The sequence below is a fragment of the Danio rerio genome, chromosome 6 (genome assembly GCF_049306965.1).
Source record: "Danio rerio strain Tuebingen ecotype United States chromosome 6, GRCz12tu, whole genome shotgun sequence".
NCBI lineage: Eukaryota > Metazoa > Chordata > Actinopteri > Cypriniformes > Danionidae > Danio > Danio rerio.
This window is the reverse complement of record NC_133181.1, coordinates 50,307,006-50,325,326: the sequence shown is the minus strand read 5'-3', so window position 1 is coordinate 50,325,326 and position 18,321 is coordinate 50,307,006. Positions and strand designations below refer to the sequence as shown.

Here is an 18,321-nt window from a genome sequence, read left to right as displayed (position 1 = left end):
CATGAGCAGGGACGAAAGTAACACACTGATGGGTCAAAAGTAACACAACAATATCTGCTAGATTTAAATCCTGACTTAATCTTGTTTATGTTAAACATAACTTTGACTTTGTAAATGTTAACTGCAAACATATTTTGGCCTTTATTTTTGAAAAAAAAAATAAAATAATAATAAATAAATAAATAAATAAATTTAAACTGCATTTTAAATTTTTATTTCACGTCCATCAAATGTCTCAAAAGCAATTTGACAATGCAAAATATTACATTTTTATTTTATTATTGGCAATATGCATTAGTTAAAAAAAATGTCTGAATCCAAATACTTTAATGTTGAATTAAGTGAAAATTAGGTATGGCTATTAGAAGTGGGACATACAGTTGAAGTCAAAATTATTAGCCCCCCTTTGATTTTTTTAATTTTTTTCCCTCTTTTTGAAATATTTCCCAAATGATGTTTAACAGAGCAAAGAAATTTTCATAGTATGTCTGATAATATTTTTCCTTTTGGAGAAAGTCTTATTTGTTTTATTTTGGCTAGAATAAAAGCAGTTATTATTTAAAAAAAAAAACATTTTAAGGTAAAAATGATTAGCTCCTTGATCATTATACAATAACTTGCCTTAATACAGTTAACCTAAGTAACCTGGTTAAGCCTTTAAATGTCCCTTTAAGCTGTATAGAAGTGTCTAGAAAATGATCTAGTCAAATATTATTTACTGTCATTATGGCAAAGATTAAACAAATCAGTTATGAGATATGAGTTATTAAAACTATCATGTTTAGAAATGTGCTAAAAAATCTTCTCTCCGTTAAACAGAAATTGGGTAAAAAAATAAACAGGGGAGCTAATAATTAAGGGGTTTAATAATTCTGAATTCAACGGTATGTCAGAAATGTAAGTAAATATAGTGGATTCAGGAATATTTCCACCAAAATGTACTTTAGTATTAATTTACTCACAATTGGGCCATCCACGATTTTAGCTGAAACTCTGGTCCTTCGTGATTCATAAAATGCAAGTAAACATAATTTCACTTTGAGTAGTAGCATAATAATAGTAATAATAATTAATTTGTTTATTTTCCTTTGCTTAGTTCCTTTATTCTTCAGGGGTCAGCACAGCGTAATGAACTGCCAATTTATCCAGTATATTTTTTTACACATCGGATGCCCCTCCAGCTGCAACCCAGTACTGGGAAACACCCATTTACACACATACACTAAAACCAATTCAGTTTATTCAATTCACCTCTACCACATGTCTTGTGGGCGACACCGGAGCACCAGGTGGAAAACCCACGCCAACACAGAGAAGAACATGCAGTCTCTACACAGAAATGCCATCTGACCCAGCCCAAACGCGAACCAGTCAGGAGATAGTGCTAATCACTGAGCCACTGTGCTGCTCAATAATAATAATAATAATAAAAACATAAGATAGAGCCTAAATGCAGAACAAAATGAATACATGTGGCTTTGATTATACTTTGAGGTCTTATAAAGTGAAAGACCAGTGAAAGAAATTGAATATGTTCATATTGGCCTATATATTTAATCCACAGCTTCAGTAAATGCATTTGTGGCAATCGGAAGCAAGAGCTTTCTGTCACATAATGGTTGATCATATGCCTTCATAAAATCTCAGTGGATTATCAGAAGTAACAAATGTTTTACTGTCGAAAAAGTCAACTACATTTTGGATGGCCAGAGTAAATTACCAGAATATTTAAATTTTTGGATGAACTATTGCATTAGCCACATAATATTAAACAAACAAACAATAAATAAATATATGAATGAATTCATAGTAATAATAATAATTAAATATTATAAAATATATAATATAAACAAATAAATGAATGAATAAATTAATAATAATAATATATAATACAAATAAATGAATGAATGAATGAATTATTATTAATATTAAAAAATATTAATTAAATAATGCATGAATAAATTATTAGGAATGCTGTCGCCTCGCAGCCAGAACGTCACTGGTTCGAACCTTGGCTCAGTTGGCATTTCTGTGTGGAGTTTGCACGTTCTCCCTGCCTTCGCGTGGGTTTCCTCTGGGTGCTCCGGTTTCCCCCACAGTCCAAAGACATGCGGTACAGGTGAATAGGCTAAATTGTCTGTAGTGTATGAGTGTGTGTGTGAATGTGTGTGTGGATGTTTCCCAGAGATGGGTTGCGGCTGGAAGGGCATCCGCTGCATAAAAAAACTTGCTGGATAAGTTGGCGGATTAATAAAGGGACTAAGCCGACAAGAAAATGAATGAATGAATAAATTAATGCATGAATAAATTAATAATAATAATAATAATAATAATAATAAGAATAAATTTATAATAAATAAAGACCAACATCTAAGATGCATGTTAGCCACGATATAAATCAGAAAAACGCATGGCCTCTCTTGGCTTTTTTAAAATAAAAATTGAATGATTAATATATCAAACGGCAATTTAATTAAATAAATAGAGGCGTTATGATTAGTAATTATCCAAATTTACAAATAATATAGCTCATCAGTCTAACTGTTGCAAAAAATCCATATAACAGAATTCACTGGTAAGCTATGCGTTTAATGGCTTATCACACAACGATTTAGAACTCATCCAATCAGAGTTCAGTATGAACACTTTTGGTTTTATTATTGGATCATTTGGATGTTGTTTAGTAAATCAGTTAAGCTTAGTTTATATTAACCTCCACCTGAGAGCCATCCAGTCACAGGCCGCACTGGCTGTTCACAGAGAGCGCGCGCGCGTTACACACTCGCTTCATTTGACAAACACAAGCTGAGCGCAACAGTAGCCGCCGTGCCTGAAGATCTGAGAGAGCAGCCGCCGCAAATGACAGCATCACCGCGACCATTTGAGGCGATAAAGACATGCTCGACAGGTTTATTTCTCTAGCAGGCTATTCGTCAGTGGTTAATAATGTGTGAAGGCTCAGCTTCAAGCCAGGAATGAAGACGCGCCAGACGCATCCACTCACTGACTGGGCATCGCGTTTCGAAAACGAACCTGAGCTTCGACCGACTGGACAAACCCGACAACAACCGAATACATCCGAGACTGGCGTTATATTCTCCGAGGAACTGTTTTGCTGATAATTCGCACATTTTAATTTCGCCCTAATGACGGACACGTTGTCAGTCTAGTGCGCTTTTGATGCCGTGCATGCAAAACCTGAGTTAACTTAACAGGTAAACACAGTTTTACTTCGTTCTTGTGCTTATTGTTGTTTTACTTTTGACGTTATTTTGCATGATGTGGCTATTTTGTGCATTTGTTTCGTCGTTTGATTGAATATTTTCATGAACTAATAATGGTGCTAGATGAGGCTTATGGAGAAATCACAGGCTGGATGGCGCTCCGCATCCGCGCGCTGTCATCTCCTCACCGGGTAAAGTGAACGTCTCACCGGGGAGAAGGGCTTCAAAACCTGTTCGCGTAAGACTGCACTGAAACTTTAAGGATTCACGATGTCTAAAACGCTCAAGAGGAAGAAACACTGGTCTACCAAAGTGCAGGAGTGCGCCGTGTCGTGGGGAAGCGTCGGGGAGTTCGGGGATGTTGTGGAGATTCTCGGAGGCGCCGAGCTCGGGGAGTTCCCGTTTCTCGGTCAGATGAACTTGGACGTGCTGGTGTGTCATGTTGGGAGACTACCGTACTACGGGGATGTGTTACTGGAAGTGAACGGGACACCTGTCAGCGGGCTGACGAACCGAGACACGCACGCGGTGATCCGCCACTTTCGGGAGCCGATTCGAATTAAGACCGTCAAACCAGGTAAACTGAGAAACTTTCCTCTTTTTTTGCTTTTTGTTGTGGCTGAAATTGAATGTTGTCAAACAATACTGTTGCCAGGAGAGTTGACTGTCTGGCTTACAGCGCACCTGCGTCGTCGAGGCTTTAATTTAAAGGGGCAGTTCACCTAAAATTACCTGTCATCATGTGCACACAACATTATTTGCAGAAGCAGATTACCTTGATTGCTTGTTGATTTATGTTTATGCATTCAGAATTGTTCATACATTGGATGACAAACAGTATAGTGGTTTGTTCATAAAATTGTGTAGTTCAAACTAGGAACATTTATATTGAAAGTTCAATTTGTAAAAATTAGGGCTGGTTTGCTATAATTGTTAGCATGAACCGCCAACAGAAAATACTTCAGAGTTATTTATTAACCGATGATGTTCAGCATTCATGGTTTTAATTAACATGATTACATTTTTCAACATTAACTGACAACTTTAAAGCCAAAAGCTACATTTATTATTTTGATTCATTGGACCTAAGCTAACATGACCAAACAAGAAACTGTTTTTATTTTGATTGATTACTCCAAGGTTTAGATGACAATTTCTCTCGATTTTTTTTTGCTGCCAGATTGGGATTTTTTTAACTCCTTATTTCTTGTGATTTTTGGGAAAAAAAAATGTCAGACTACATATAGCTTCCTAATCAATCCTTCTTTAATGACTAGCAAGATGTCATCAAGAACACTGCTTACTTAAATTGATTTCCATTGCATAATTGCACCAATGCTAACATCTTCATTTTGCCATGTTTAAAAGCTTGTACTGAAGATCTTTGCTTGTATTGATCAGCGTCACAAATGTTAAGGAGTTCATTGTGGGGAACGTACATTTTTGAAAATGCTAGTCTTTCTTTTAGGATGTCATAATAAAACATTCCAGATGTGGCTCTGTTTGTTGTCCACTATGAGACACTGTATGAGATAAAAGGATTGATGATTGTCTCCCAATGTCCATTGTCATTTACGGGTCACCACAACACCACACTCTTTGTGCCAAAACTCTAGTGGATTTCATGTAATCTTAAAACCCAGCATAACGTTATCAAAGATGAGTGAATATTGTAACAAATGACAATATACTCACAGTTAATGTTAATACATCAGGTTACATCAAGAGCTTTATTGTAAAGTTTTTCTAAAGAAAAAATAAGCTTTAAAGATCTTCATGTAATTTCAAGCATGAATGTCTTCTGTAGAACCCAGTTAAAGCTATTTTGAAAGACTTTCTTTTTGTCGATAGAAAAAAAGTCGAAGGAGTTCAGTGTTGTTTGGACTGCAGTGATTTTAATTATCATCTTTTGTATTTCACTGCAGAAAGTAAAGCATACAGGTTTGTAACATCATTGTTGACTATTCTCCCATTCAGGTGAACCAGCATGAAAACCTATTTTGATTGATTGCCTGATTTTTGAATATTGACTAGTATCTTGCTATTCCATGTTATTTATGGATCCCTACCATAAATAATAAAGAATAATGCTATTCCATGTTATTTATGGAAGTTCCACATGAATATTCTTTAAAACTCTGTTAAAATGTCCCTTTGCGCAAGGTTATTATAGTTAAAGAAAACAAACCAAAACTAGAAGTGGGAAAACATTTTCGTTAACTAAAAAAATAGAACTAACCGAAACTGTATTGTGTAAATACAAAACTAACTGAAACTAAAATTATAACAAAAACGTCCTTTATTTTCATCTTTTTAAATGTATTAAATACATGCTGTAAGCCTTTTAGAAATAAATCTATTTACTTTGTGCTGCCAAATGTTTGACCCGTACGGCAGCTCAGTGTGATGCCTTTGGCCAGATCAAGCCGGTTCACCTCCAGTCCGTCCTCACTGTTTCTCCTGTGGACAAAAACAACTAAAGGACATGTCAGCAGCATAGTGACAGCTTTAAAAACAGAGACTTAAAATGATTAATTTAACACATTGTTGCCCAATAATGTTTTTTATTTCTGTATTAGTGATCGCGATCACAAGCGAATTGTTCTTTTTAACTGGATCTTCTCAATGAACTGGTTGAACTAGTTCACCAAATTCACTTGAATCATCTGATTTGCTTTTCCAGTAAGCACTCTTATCCACAAACTACTTACTTTTTAACATGTTTAATACCCTCCGCTGACTCAAAATAAACCAATATATACTGAGTTATTTAGTTATTAGAACCGTACACTGAGATCAGATTTGAGAACCGGTGAACAAATAATACTGCGCATGTGTGATTTCAGCAGATGGTGAACAGAATACAAACAGCACATGACAGCCTACTGTGATTGAACTATACTTGAACAACTGCAGCGCAGGGAAAACGAGGGCTTAAATGGGAGGATCTGGTAAATTGTACGTTTATTTCCTAACAGAAAATCATAATGGAATTTAAATAAGTGAATCATGCTTCAGTTGGGTTGCACAACTTAATTATAAGAAACTTTTCAGATCATGGCATTGGTTTACCTAGGCATGGGCCTGTATAAGATTCTGACAGTATGATAACCTTGGATAAAAAGATCATGGTTTCACGGTTTTGCAGTATTGTGATTACTGCTGCAAAATATATTCTTTTTAAATATCTGGGTAAAAACTAAAACTTTTTTCCCTTTTTAGCACAATATATTAGATTTTGAGAAATATTAAATTTTTTTTTGGAACAGTAAACATGTCAGGCTAAATGAATTATTGACTTCTACTGTCAGATTTCTTTTTTTTTTTACAATTTAAACTGGCATCTTTGGATATCTGTTCTGCTGGAGATACTGTTGTCCCAAAAAAAAACGTAAATATAAAAATCTTACAAATACCTTAGGGATGGTATTGAAGAAAATTTTGACGGTTTTAAAACCTTGACTATTTCAAACCGCGGTATACATTCAAAACGGTTTTCGTCCCATGCCTAGTTTTAACTAATTGAAATAATGATTGCTGACTACATATTTTTGGTATGTTGAGTGGGAGCATCAGAAGATTGACACAAAAGATCAGCTTCACTTTAAAGATCTGAACTTCCCATCACTCCTGTGTATTTAACCTCAAAAGCAGCCTTGCACACATATTTTACTTAAGGCTGCTATCTTGTGCTAGATCAGGGGTCAGGAACCTTTTTTCAACAAAGAGCCATTTCATTTATTTTATTTTTTAATCTGAAGTGTTTTTAAAGAGCCATATGCGGTGTGTGTATATAAAGCCTTAATTTATTTATAAACAAAACCATTATTTATGTCTATGCGCAACTCAAAAAAAAGAAACAAATATGACGCATCACAATGTATGAAGAAAGGACAATTGACAGATTTTTTTTTTCTTTTGGCCATCGCCACTCATGGTTGTTTGAATTTACATGTGTGAGGTTAAAATAGAAATGTAAATTGCCATAGTATTGTACCATAGAAATGAAAGAAATATAACTTGCACTTTATTGTTGTCGCGATTCAAGTTAAACCACAGCACCTCATATGCGTATTAGTTGAAACGTCCTTTTATTGTAAATCGAGTTCTTATTCATTTTGCTGCAGAAAATACAATATAAATTGTATTTTCAATAGGAAACTGATTTCTAGTAACGAGTATAGTTTTAAAAAAGCTGAAATATTTTTGAAGAAAGACAGCTGGAGAGCCACATTTTTTTGATCAAAGAGCCACATTTGGCTCCCGAGTCATAGGTTCCCTACACCTGTGTTAGATGATAGTGGTCATGTGTCCTCTGAATATGTTTAAAAAAAATTATTGTTTTTATTTTTTATTATTTTGAATTTTATATGTTTTATAAAAACATAACTAATAATAAAAAAAATAATTTCAAAATATAGAAACTAATAAAACTAGTAAATCTCTCTTTAAAAAGAATTAAAACTAAATAAATTTGAAAACATAAAGTCAAAACAAATGAAAAAGTAAAACTAATGAAAAGTATAAAACTATTTTGACCTTGCCTTTTGTGTTCATGGAAGAAAAGGATCCCACATAGACCCCTTGAAGTTGAGCTATTTCTCAAGACTGAATCTGCAATTCCTACATCATAGATCACCAAGATCATGGACAAGTAGTTTGCCGAAAGGCATTTAGAAGCTTCTTTGTACTCTTCCCCCTATAGTGATTGTACCACATGCCCTGGTCTGACTTGTGCTTAAAGTGACTTTATGTCAGAAGCACAGCGCTTGCCTTAGGGTTGGTGGGTAGTAAACACTCCACACGTGTCTCATAATTGGACAGGCGTCATTTCTAAGGACACTCACCGCTTAAGTGTCTATTGATCATAGCAAGTGGATCACCTTTACACAGGACGGTACCTTACTGGTGTATGAGGACATAATGAAAATGGGGAGGAGGACGTGGTTACCATGGACACAGAATATCTTAGCATTATTGATGGGCCGAACGAGTGTATTCTTAGCAGGAGGAGGGGGAAAGGCACAATATGTCAGAGTTGTTATGGAGATAGGAGGATGTTATTAGCATGTAGATGTGAGAGTTGTTGCCATGGAGAGAGGGAGAGGGTACAGAGGGATAGCATTAACTGGATGGTTGATTGTTGAATAAATGAACAGTGTCTGCGACTGTGTGAGCATGCACATCAGTGGCTGCTGAGGCCCTGGCCTTTAGGACACATATTGTATATTTTGAGGTCATAGTGAGTTTATATGTGGGATGTTTTTTGTAGGATGTGATGAGAATTGTAAGGCATTTATTGATTCTGGTTTTAGGGGTGTAGCTGGTGTGTATGCAAGGCTCAGAAGAAGGTTGTTGCTTTTGAAAACTGGTTGAAATCATAAATCGTCACTCCTGTTTTTCACACTAGCGTCGGCCCTGATAACAGCTAATTAGTTTGAGACTAATTTCCAGATATTGGAGGCATTCATTAGCCAGTTGGAGTTTTTAGACCAATTAGAATGAATAATTCTTATGTTTGAGTTTTTTTTAATTTGTTTATTTCTAGTTCTAGAAACACAGTGGCTCAGTGGTAAGCACTGCCGCATCACCGCAGGAAAGACGCTGGTTCGAGTTCCAGCTGGGCCAGTGAGCATTTCTGCGTAGAGTTTGCATGTTCTCCCCGTGTTCGTATGGGTTTCCTCCGGGTGCTCTAAATAGTGCACACCATCAGTTCACCGAACTCACCACTGTTTACTGAGTGTAACTACAGATACAGGGACAATGGAGCATTTAAAAGCGTGAAGATCAGTTTGTTCATCAGCGGATCTCTCGTATGTCAGCTTATCAACAGACCTGCTGAACTTCATGGCTTTAAAATGCTCCAGTGTTCCTGTATCTGTAGTTACACTCAGTAAACAGTGGTGAGTTCGGTGAACTGATGACCTTCATAGCCAATCACAGTCATTTCTGTTGAGCATGTGAACATAATTGCAAATTGTGACAACACTGACTGACGCTGCTTGAATAAAACTAGTAGGATGCTGGTATTTGGATTTAATTTTCAGTCAAGGGGATGTTGGACTCCCCCATCCACCCCCCATAAGGAGTAGCATTATAACATTACATGCTTCTGGACATCAAGAGAAATCCATGATGAGAAAAGGCAGAGAAACTAACTGGCCAATAAACTTGTCGACAATGGTCAACATCCATCTTCATTACTGCATCGATCATAACTGGAGAAAAATAGACACTTTATGACCACAGTGAAACTGACCAATCAGAAGGTCTCTTGTGAATAAGCGTGAACTTTGGCATGTTCAAGAGTACGCTTTAGAAGTATACTTATACCTGTGTGCTCTTTCAGTGGCTGTGCGTTACTAAAAGTCTTCAAGTCATCAGGCATCTTTTTGTTCTTTTCTCTTATCTCTAGGAGAACAGTGAAGACATTCAATATGTTGTATTCACAATGAAGACGGTAAATGCTTCACTTTTATTTCTTGTTTTTTTCATCTGAAAAATTACAAGCAGAAGTCGCACAATGTGGCGTTGTATCTGTATTTTGTCAGTTGTGTTGACAATAAACACTGTGTTCCATTCGGAAGGGCTCATCCCTATGCCCTAATCCCTTCAAAGTGTTTACTTTCTAGAGTGACAGCTTCCAAGAATGAAGGTTGTAGGGATTCTGGGATCTAGGGATCTTAACGAGGCAATCAAGGTGATGTTTTGACACACAAAAGCACGCTCAATTTATTTATTTTACAATTTATAATCATACAATTTATAATTTATAACTTTAATTTATAAACATACATATTACAGTAGTAGCCTATAGAAAAATATTATACATAGGTAAAGTCAAACTCTGGTCTCACAGAGTGACCACTGGAGGCTCAAACAGCTTTCCTGTGCAAAGGATCATGAGGCTGTGAAGTGTTCATCAGCTGTACCCTTTGGAATCTTTTGTTCTGAAGGACCTTTCGAAGTGATCAGTTTTGAGCACTTTATTTTGGAACGAAACTTCAATATGATTGATACATGATTGTTTTTACTCTGAAATGCCCTTTGGAGGGTGATGTTAGCCGTTTGGAACGTCCCAAGAAACAGATGGAGCACCAGTAAGAGTGCAACTCTTTGACGTCATTGAATATAATGGTGACCACATAGTCCAAAATATGTATACAGTAATGATGATTTTTAAAAAATAAATCTGTCATGATTTTCAATAAGATTAAGCCAATAGCTCATACTTTGTGAGTATTTTTGACGAACTCATTTGCTCATTAAAGTTATTTCACAATACTAGGCAAGGCACGTTTATTTATATAGCACATTTCATTTACAATGGTAATTCAAAGTGCTTTACATTAGCAAGAATTAAAACACCAGTATAAGAAAATAAAACAACAAAGAATAAAAATGTTTAAAAACATATTAAAATGTGCTAACAGGTTTTAAAAAAATATGAGCGATTAAGAGTGATATGTGGGATGCAGCACAGTGCTCATTCAGTAAAGGCACAGCTGAACAGATGTGTTTTCAGTCTGGATTTGAATGTGCCTAATGTTGGAGCACATCTGACCATTTCTAGAAGCTGATTCCAGCTGTAGGGGGCGCAGTAGCTGAAGGCAGATTCACTATGCTTTGACTGAACTCCTGGAATTTCCAGTTTATTTGATCCTCAATATCTGAGTGATCTGTTAGGTTTGTATTCAGTGAGCATATCTGTAATGTGTTGAGGTCCTAGGCCATTTAGTGATTTATAGACAAGTAATTTATAAAAAAAATACTTTAAAATCTTTTCTGAATGTGACTGGCAGCCAACGTAAAGACCTGAGGACAGGTGTGATGTGCTCGGATATTCTGGTTCTGGTCAGAATCCTGGCAGCAGCCTTCTAGATGAGCTGCCTGCAACTCTTTTTGTAAGGCCAGTGAGGAGGCAGCTACAGTAATCCACCCTACTGGTGATAAAAGCATGAACAAGTTTCTCTGAAAACAAAGCATCTAATTCTTGTGATGTTTTTGAGATGATAGTTTTCTGAATTAAGTATAAATGAATACATTTTTGGAAGATTTAAGCTGTTGATTGAGATGAATTTGTAAGTATTTCTGACCAAATTCATTAGCTTACAAATTTTTTGTTTCACACTATTAAGTTTAGGGTTGGGCCGATAGACTATGCCATCATCCATCGCCGATGGCTGATAGACAATATGATGCTGAGCCAGCATCGCAGATCCTCCGCCCAGCCCCCGTCCCAAACCCGCTCGCGAAAAATACACACTTAGGCCCGTTTATACTAATACGTCTTAGTATTAAAATGGCATTTTAGAACGAAAAAGCACATCACGTGACCACACACACACACACACACAGCCACAGTTAAACACACTGTTATGCGCTCCTCTGAGCTCGAGAGAGCAGTGCACGTCAGACAGTTTATCAAGGATGTACCGCTGGATCGCGTCTCACTATAGTTGTTAATCGTGATATTTAATTAATCTTGTCTCTATCTAACGACTCTCCTGTCTTTTGAATCTATCAGGTTACGTGTCACAGCATCACTACACTGCTTCAGTCTTTCACTTTCAAACTGGTCTTAGTAATTTTAGTGAAAACCTCAGATACTGTTGGTTGTGTAACTTTTTTTCTTATCGACAGATGGTAATTTTTGTGCAACTTATTATTATTTATTTATGATTTGTTTATAAGTAAAACAAAGACCATGCTGGTCAGGTAGTTGAAACGGTAGGCTACAAATAATTAATTTGTTATGAATTAATTAATTATTCATAGATAATTAATTCACTTCCACCTATGACAACGATGCCATCGTTCAATGCGATGTTTCACATTAAACATCGTACGATGCCAAATTGTTTGACATCGGCCAACCCTAATTAAGTTAGTGTTTAGCTTTAGATTTAAGCCAAATATGTGTGTTTTGTGAGTATTATAGACTAATTCATTAGTTCATAAAGTCCGGCTCACACTGTGCGATTATTTATTTATTTATTTATTTATTTTATTTTTATTTTTATATATATATATATATATATATATATATATATATATATATATATATATATATATATATATATATTTATTTATTTTTTTTATTTTATTTTTTTTTCATAATCCTGAGCGATTTTAGCATGTCAGATTGTGTCATATGTCGCATGAATTGCTTCATAAAAATTCGGACCTCCTATTCATTCTTGGATTGATGCTTATCGCAGCTTTGTCACACTGTAGGAAAGTGTCTGACATCTTCTGATACTACCAGAATTTCATCGGAAGAAAATCTGATCACAACAGGTATCAAGTGGCTGTCATTAAACATGTTAAACCAAAGATCAAAAATTACCAATTTTAGTCTAGAATTTCAGCAATATTTTAGGATTTCCCAAATTTGTCTCAGATAACAAAATTGTGGCTGAAATCCCACCGTGTGAGCAGAGCTTTAGTTATTTTAATCACACAATTGTGAAGTTCATGTGTTTTTGGAATATTTAAGCTAGTAGCTCTTGTTTGCGCTTAATTTGTGAGTATTTTTAGGCAAATCATTTGCTCGTAAGAGTTAATTACTTCACACTTCAATAAAAGTCAATAAAAAATAATACAAATTTTGCGTTTTAACTATTACGTTTTAAACCAATAACTTGTGTTTGACGTCTCACAGCAAGAAGGAAGCTGGTTCAGGTACTGGCTGGGTCAGTTTGCATTTCTGTGTGGAGTTTGCATGGTCTAGTGTTCACATGAGTTTCCTACGGGTGCTCCGGTTTCCCGCACAGTCTAAAGACATGCTATGATAAATAAACTAAATTATCCGTAGTGTATGTGTTAACAAGTGTATGGATATTTTCCAGTACTGGGTTGCATCTGGAAGAGCATCCGCTGTGTAAAACCTATGCTGAAGAAGTTGGCGGTTCATTCCGCTGTGGCGACCCCTGATGAATAAAGGAATAAAGGAAGTCAAAGAAAAACTTGTGTTTGAGACTGATTTGTGACTATCGCTAACTTAGGAAAACAATGTATTATTATGATTATTGTCATTTTTCAGCGTATGAGTTTGTGTCCACATGCACTTTTGAGATAATACTAATGTGTTTAGTCCTCCTTTCGTCTTTCTCGTTCTTGATTCCATCTGCACAAACACAAAGCTCTACTGAAAGACATATAGACATTGTTTACTTCCAAAAAGTACTGTACTGCATCCTCTGTTGTAGTGTGTGTGAGCACAGTAGCATGTAAGCTGCTCTTGTGTTTATGTGCAATAGTGTCTCTTATGTCCAGGCCTCATATGGAATTCAAAGTGTGTGAATAATACATGCAGTCAGTGAAATGCCTATATACACCGAGGATCAGCTGATAAGAGGAAATGATGCGCAGTCTTTGCCACAGGCACAAATACAGCAGCTCTCCTTCCACCAGCTGCTTCATCTCCACCTTGACTCTCTTTGCTGTTCTCTGAGTCTATTTTTTGTATCATTGGAGAATTGCTATGGTTATTTGTGGGATGTAATGTTTCTCAGTCCGCATCTGAACTTTTTTTGCAGGAGGTCCAGTATAGTTCAGCTGTGTGTGCAATTATTTTGATCAAAAAGTAATGGTAAAGTGCATCCATGATTTCATTCTTTGAGCGTTCCCTAATGATTAAAGGAAGATACGCTTTATTGACTTCTTGTATTGATTGCCTCAGACATTTTTGAGCAAAAATTGCACTTACAGTAAAGCGCTTAATGGGCGTCTAGACGTTGTAGAGGGGTTGAATGACAAGTCTTAATATTCTTTCTGAAGAAATTGCTGGTCGTTGCATTGTGAATTTTAAATGGCCCTTTTAGTTCTTGACAGATTAGTTTCTGGTTGTTTGTAATTCCTTTAAGTGTTTTTTTCTGCTGTCATTGCATACATCACAATATATTAGGTTTATTATCTTCCCATATTTATGACATCAACTAATCTAGACTGCCGTTCCGCACAGGACGTTTGGCCAGAGCAGAAATGGTCGTGCCCAATTGAGCCTGGTTTCTCTCGAGGTTTTTTCCTTCACTTTTGCTAGTTGGTGAAGTTTATTCTTCGCCCATGGCTTGCTTGGTTTGTAACTTATGGAGTTGTGCATGGCTGGATTTGTTTTTTAGTGTTTGGACTCTCAGCAGCGAAAATTAAACCACACTGAACTGAACTAAACTAAACTTCAACTCTGAAAGCTGAACTGACACCGTTTTAATTTACTATAATCTTCTATGTTAAGCTTCTTCTTTGACTCAATATACATTGTAAAAGTGCTATAAAAATAAAGATGAATTGAATTGAAATGAAATGAAATAAATATACTGGATGTGTGGTGCACTGAAACCTGTAACCATTGTTTTAACTTTAAAAAATGTGATTGTTAATGTTAATGTAATGTTTGGGTTGTTTCAACCTAAATATAGGTGTATAACTAACCCAACTGCAGGGTAAATTTCTTTTTTAATTAAATTAATAATTAGTCCATATTTTACCCAATTTGTTTTGAAATAACCCTTCAGTGTTAGTTTTTTTCTTGCTTCACCAAAAAAAAATCTGTATTTGCAGTTTTTGCAAATAATTTATATGGGTTGAATTTAACAAACAAATTAAATTAAGCAATGTTCAAGTAAATTTGATTGTTTTAAATTTAACCTAAATAAATTTTGCAACCACTTACATTTTAATTTTTTTTTTTTTTAGAAAATCCAAGGAATCATCTTTGAATAATTTTTTTTCGATATCCATGTTTGCAGGTCTCCTACAATTGTAAAGATATTGTCTTTTTTGTTCAACAACAACGTCAAAAGCACATACACACAAACTGGTTTGGAAAAAGTCAGAGTGTGAGTGCACCCTTACTCACTCTTGTTATCTGAACCTTGCCCAGGTGCTCCGACTTGGGCCCAAGCGCGGTTAAGTTGGCCGACCCTGGCTCGGTTGGAAGAGGTATGCCAGAGCGCGGTTTGGTTGGGCTTTGACACGGTAGTGCAAAGTGCACCTGAGCCTGAAACTGAAGATGCGACGTCACTTTTAAAGGACCGTTTCATATAGATTTATTAATCATTCTTACTTTTCAATGAATGCGAAGTGTCATAGTTTATTAAAGACGCAAACCCCTCACTGCACGTCAGCTGATATCTTCAGCAAACCTTATAATACCTGCATGTTGTGGATCTGTTCGGCAAAATATTTGACTATGTATCACTGCATCCCAACCAAATAAAAGAATATAACTAAAGCAATGTCCACGGTGCTGAGCGAGAGCCATTCTCTTGCTGTTAAGCTGAACAGTTGCGTCATCAATGACGTAAGCATGCTCACGTTCAGAATGCAAAGATGCAGTGTGAGTGCAGGCCATCGGGGGAAAGGGGAGGGTGGACAACCATGCTTTGGCATGGTTCAAGGCAACCATGCCTCATGAGAGTACGCCCTAAGTGAACTAAGAGTACGCCCTAAACTCTGCATGAGCAAGCGTCTTCATAAAAAACCTGTCTAAATAAAATCTGGTTTAACTTAACTGTGAAATTGTGAAAGAAATCTAAGCTACTCTACAGTAGAACATGCATCAAAGTACTATTAAAAAATCCAATTAATAAACTTTTTTTTAAACTGTTTTAATGTTAAGATAACAAAATTATATAGAAGGAAAAATAAAGTATTTGTCTTACAGTTTCTAAAAATATAAGTTAATGAGTATCAATATAAGTGAATGCAAAATACTGTATAAATGTTATTGTAACATTTAGATTAGTTTGAACATTTAACCTTAAAAGCGTACTAATAAATAATTAACCTTAGCTTTAAATGAGGTGATTAACCTTTGACTAGTGCTTTATGTAATTTAAGAGGAAACAACTGAAAGTGGTCATTTTAATTGAGTTCATAACATAAAATGGTACTACCGTGTTCAAGTCATGCTAGAATGCTCATATTTTTGAGTTAAGTGCACATGAACGCCACCACCAGTTTGTAATTATCAGCAGGGAGACTTGGAGGAAATAAATTATTAATCATAAGCTTTTGTATGCATCCTGTGCATCATTGATGAAGAGTAACTCTAAAGCTTGCCAGAAAATATTCTTATTTTTTGCTGATTTATGAGAAGACCGATGTGTTTGTCCAGACTGCATTTCCAATCATTTCTGTTGTGGCAAGCATGAGAATGATAAATGGACAGATGAAGCATTGATTGCTGTGTGTCTTTTACTCTGTTATTTTGCATTAGCTCTAAAATATTTTCCAGAAGTACAAGATAGACAGAAATATGAAAATGTCCAGGAAATTCATGAGTGAAATCACTTCAATGAACGTATCATATTGTAAGCAAGATTTTCTGACCCATAAACAACAACAACAACAACAACAAAAAATGTTTACCTGCTGATTTACCTGCTTGTTGTCAATGTATTACTTTATTAATAATAATATTAATAGATACTTATTAATCTTCTTCTTCTTCAGTTGTTAAAATGCAATTTTAGTGAGTCTTATGCTCTTTGTTATTTCACATTAGCTCTATAGTTTACGACAAAAACGTTCTAATTTGGTCAACCTCTTTTAATCTAGGCCTATTTTACCAGTAGTCATCTTAATGTAATGTCCATGGCATGATTTATGCACATGATGTATGCCAGTTTGATATTAGTTTATATTTGCTCTCTCTCTATCTCTCTCTCTCTCTCTTTCTCTCTCTCTCTCGTTAACTTGCTTAAATACGTGTGCTATATGACAATATAAAAGCGTTTTTAGTCCTTGTGTATGAGATTAAAGGTTTGCAACTCTGCTGAAGTCTTCTTCTTCTTATCATTATTATTATTATTAAATTGTTCATGCAATTTTAGTGTGTCTTATGCTCTGTTGTTTCACATTAACTAAATTAAAAATACTTTCCAAAAGTAAAAGAGAGAGAGAGAGGAAATCCATAAGAGAAATCGCTTAAATAAACACATCATATCGTAAACAGGATTTTCTGACCCATAAATAGGGTCTTCCCATGAGGACTTAAATGCAGCATGTCATCGCAAGCATTCAAACCTCTTGCCTCTGCTTGTAGGTGGGTTCCACGCCATTATTGTTGTTTTTTTTTCTCCCAGAGCTGGCGTCGATCAGGGAATTCACAGTAATTCTGATCCACGCTGCTCCTGAATTGTATTATAGTTTCATCTCTCTAGGAGTGAAGTATGGCAATTGCAGCAACAGTTTTAGCTCTTTGAAATGGAAATCACCCAGAGGCTCCAGTTCCACCATTCATATAATGAGAAACTGCATTGCTTTGTCCAAACAGCCAACCTTTGATTAGAACATATGAAAGGTTAATTCAACCTTTCTACGGGGCCAAATTAAGTCATTCCCAGGATAGAATATCACGTCCTAGAGGCCATACAGGCATGTTAAAATGATGGAGCTCTATGACTCAGAATTACAGCAATAACAGCCGTTTTGCCTTTTTAAACGGATAACATGCCATTGCAGGGCATAGTGTCATTCTGTCTTTAATGAGCTTATTGAAGCTCTTCTTTAGGCTTTTTGAAATATTCCCAAAGCAAGCCAATTTATTTTGATAAACGATCCAGTTGGAGATCCAAACTGTGAATCAGCACTTACTTCAAAAGGTGTTAAACTTCGCACGCTGTATCTCACGATAATGAACAATGTATAGGCACCGTTCCAGCTTATTCACTTAATGAAGGATGCATCGGGGTATTGTGCCTATATAAACATCCCAGCGTGTTAATAAACCACTGCGGAATAGCGAGACACTGTTGTACAGAATGTCTTCGCAACCTCTAATTATCTTTGCAAGCGTAGTATGTGATGGAAGGACCGTGTGCTATTGTGGAGAAAATCTGCACATGTCACCAATGCACTAATTAGCTTAATTTAACCACCGGCAGCCTTCGGCAATCAACAGTATTGGTGTAACTAGGTGCATTGAGAGTTTGTCAACACGGTGAACAAAAACGGTCACAATTAGGACTTTACTTTTCTTTAGTAGCACATCTCTGCTCTAATGCATCAACCGCTTCACTTTCATATTTCTTTATCTATTCATCCTCTGTGCTTATCGCTTCCGGTGGCTTCTGTCCTTTTGAAGATGCAA

At 35.9% G+C, this 18,321-nt stretch overlaps 1 protein-coding gene across 8 annotated transcripts in view; it reads left to right on the top strand.

Moving 5' to 3' along the window:
• The first annotated feature begins 2,736 nt into the window (after positions 1-2,736).
• The window catches only part of magi3b (membrane associated guanylate kinase, WW and PDZ domain containing 3b), a 248,841-nt gene continuing 233,256 nt past the window's right edge, over positions 2,737-18,321 (top strand). For 4 of the 8 annotated variants that reach the window (XM_073954525.1, XM_073954524.1, XM_073954529.1 and 1 more), the window contains exons 1-2: positions 2,737-3,215; positions 3,348-3,801. In XM_073954525.1, the coding sequence (XP_073810626.1) occupies positions 3,495-3,801 (307 nt within the window). In that variant the 5' untranslated portion in view covers positions 2,737-3,215; positions 3,348-3,494. Of the gene's footprint in view, positions 3,802-18,321 lie in introns of all 8 variants that reach the window. The other 4 variants (XM_017356705.4, XM_017356704.4, XM_073954528.1 and 1 more) reach the window with 1 other exon arrangement.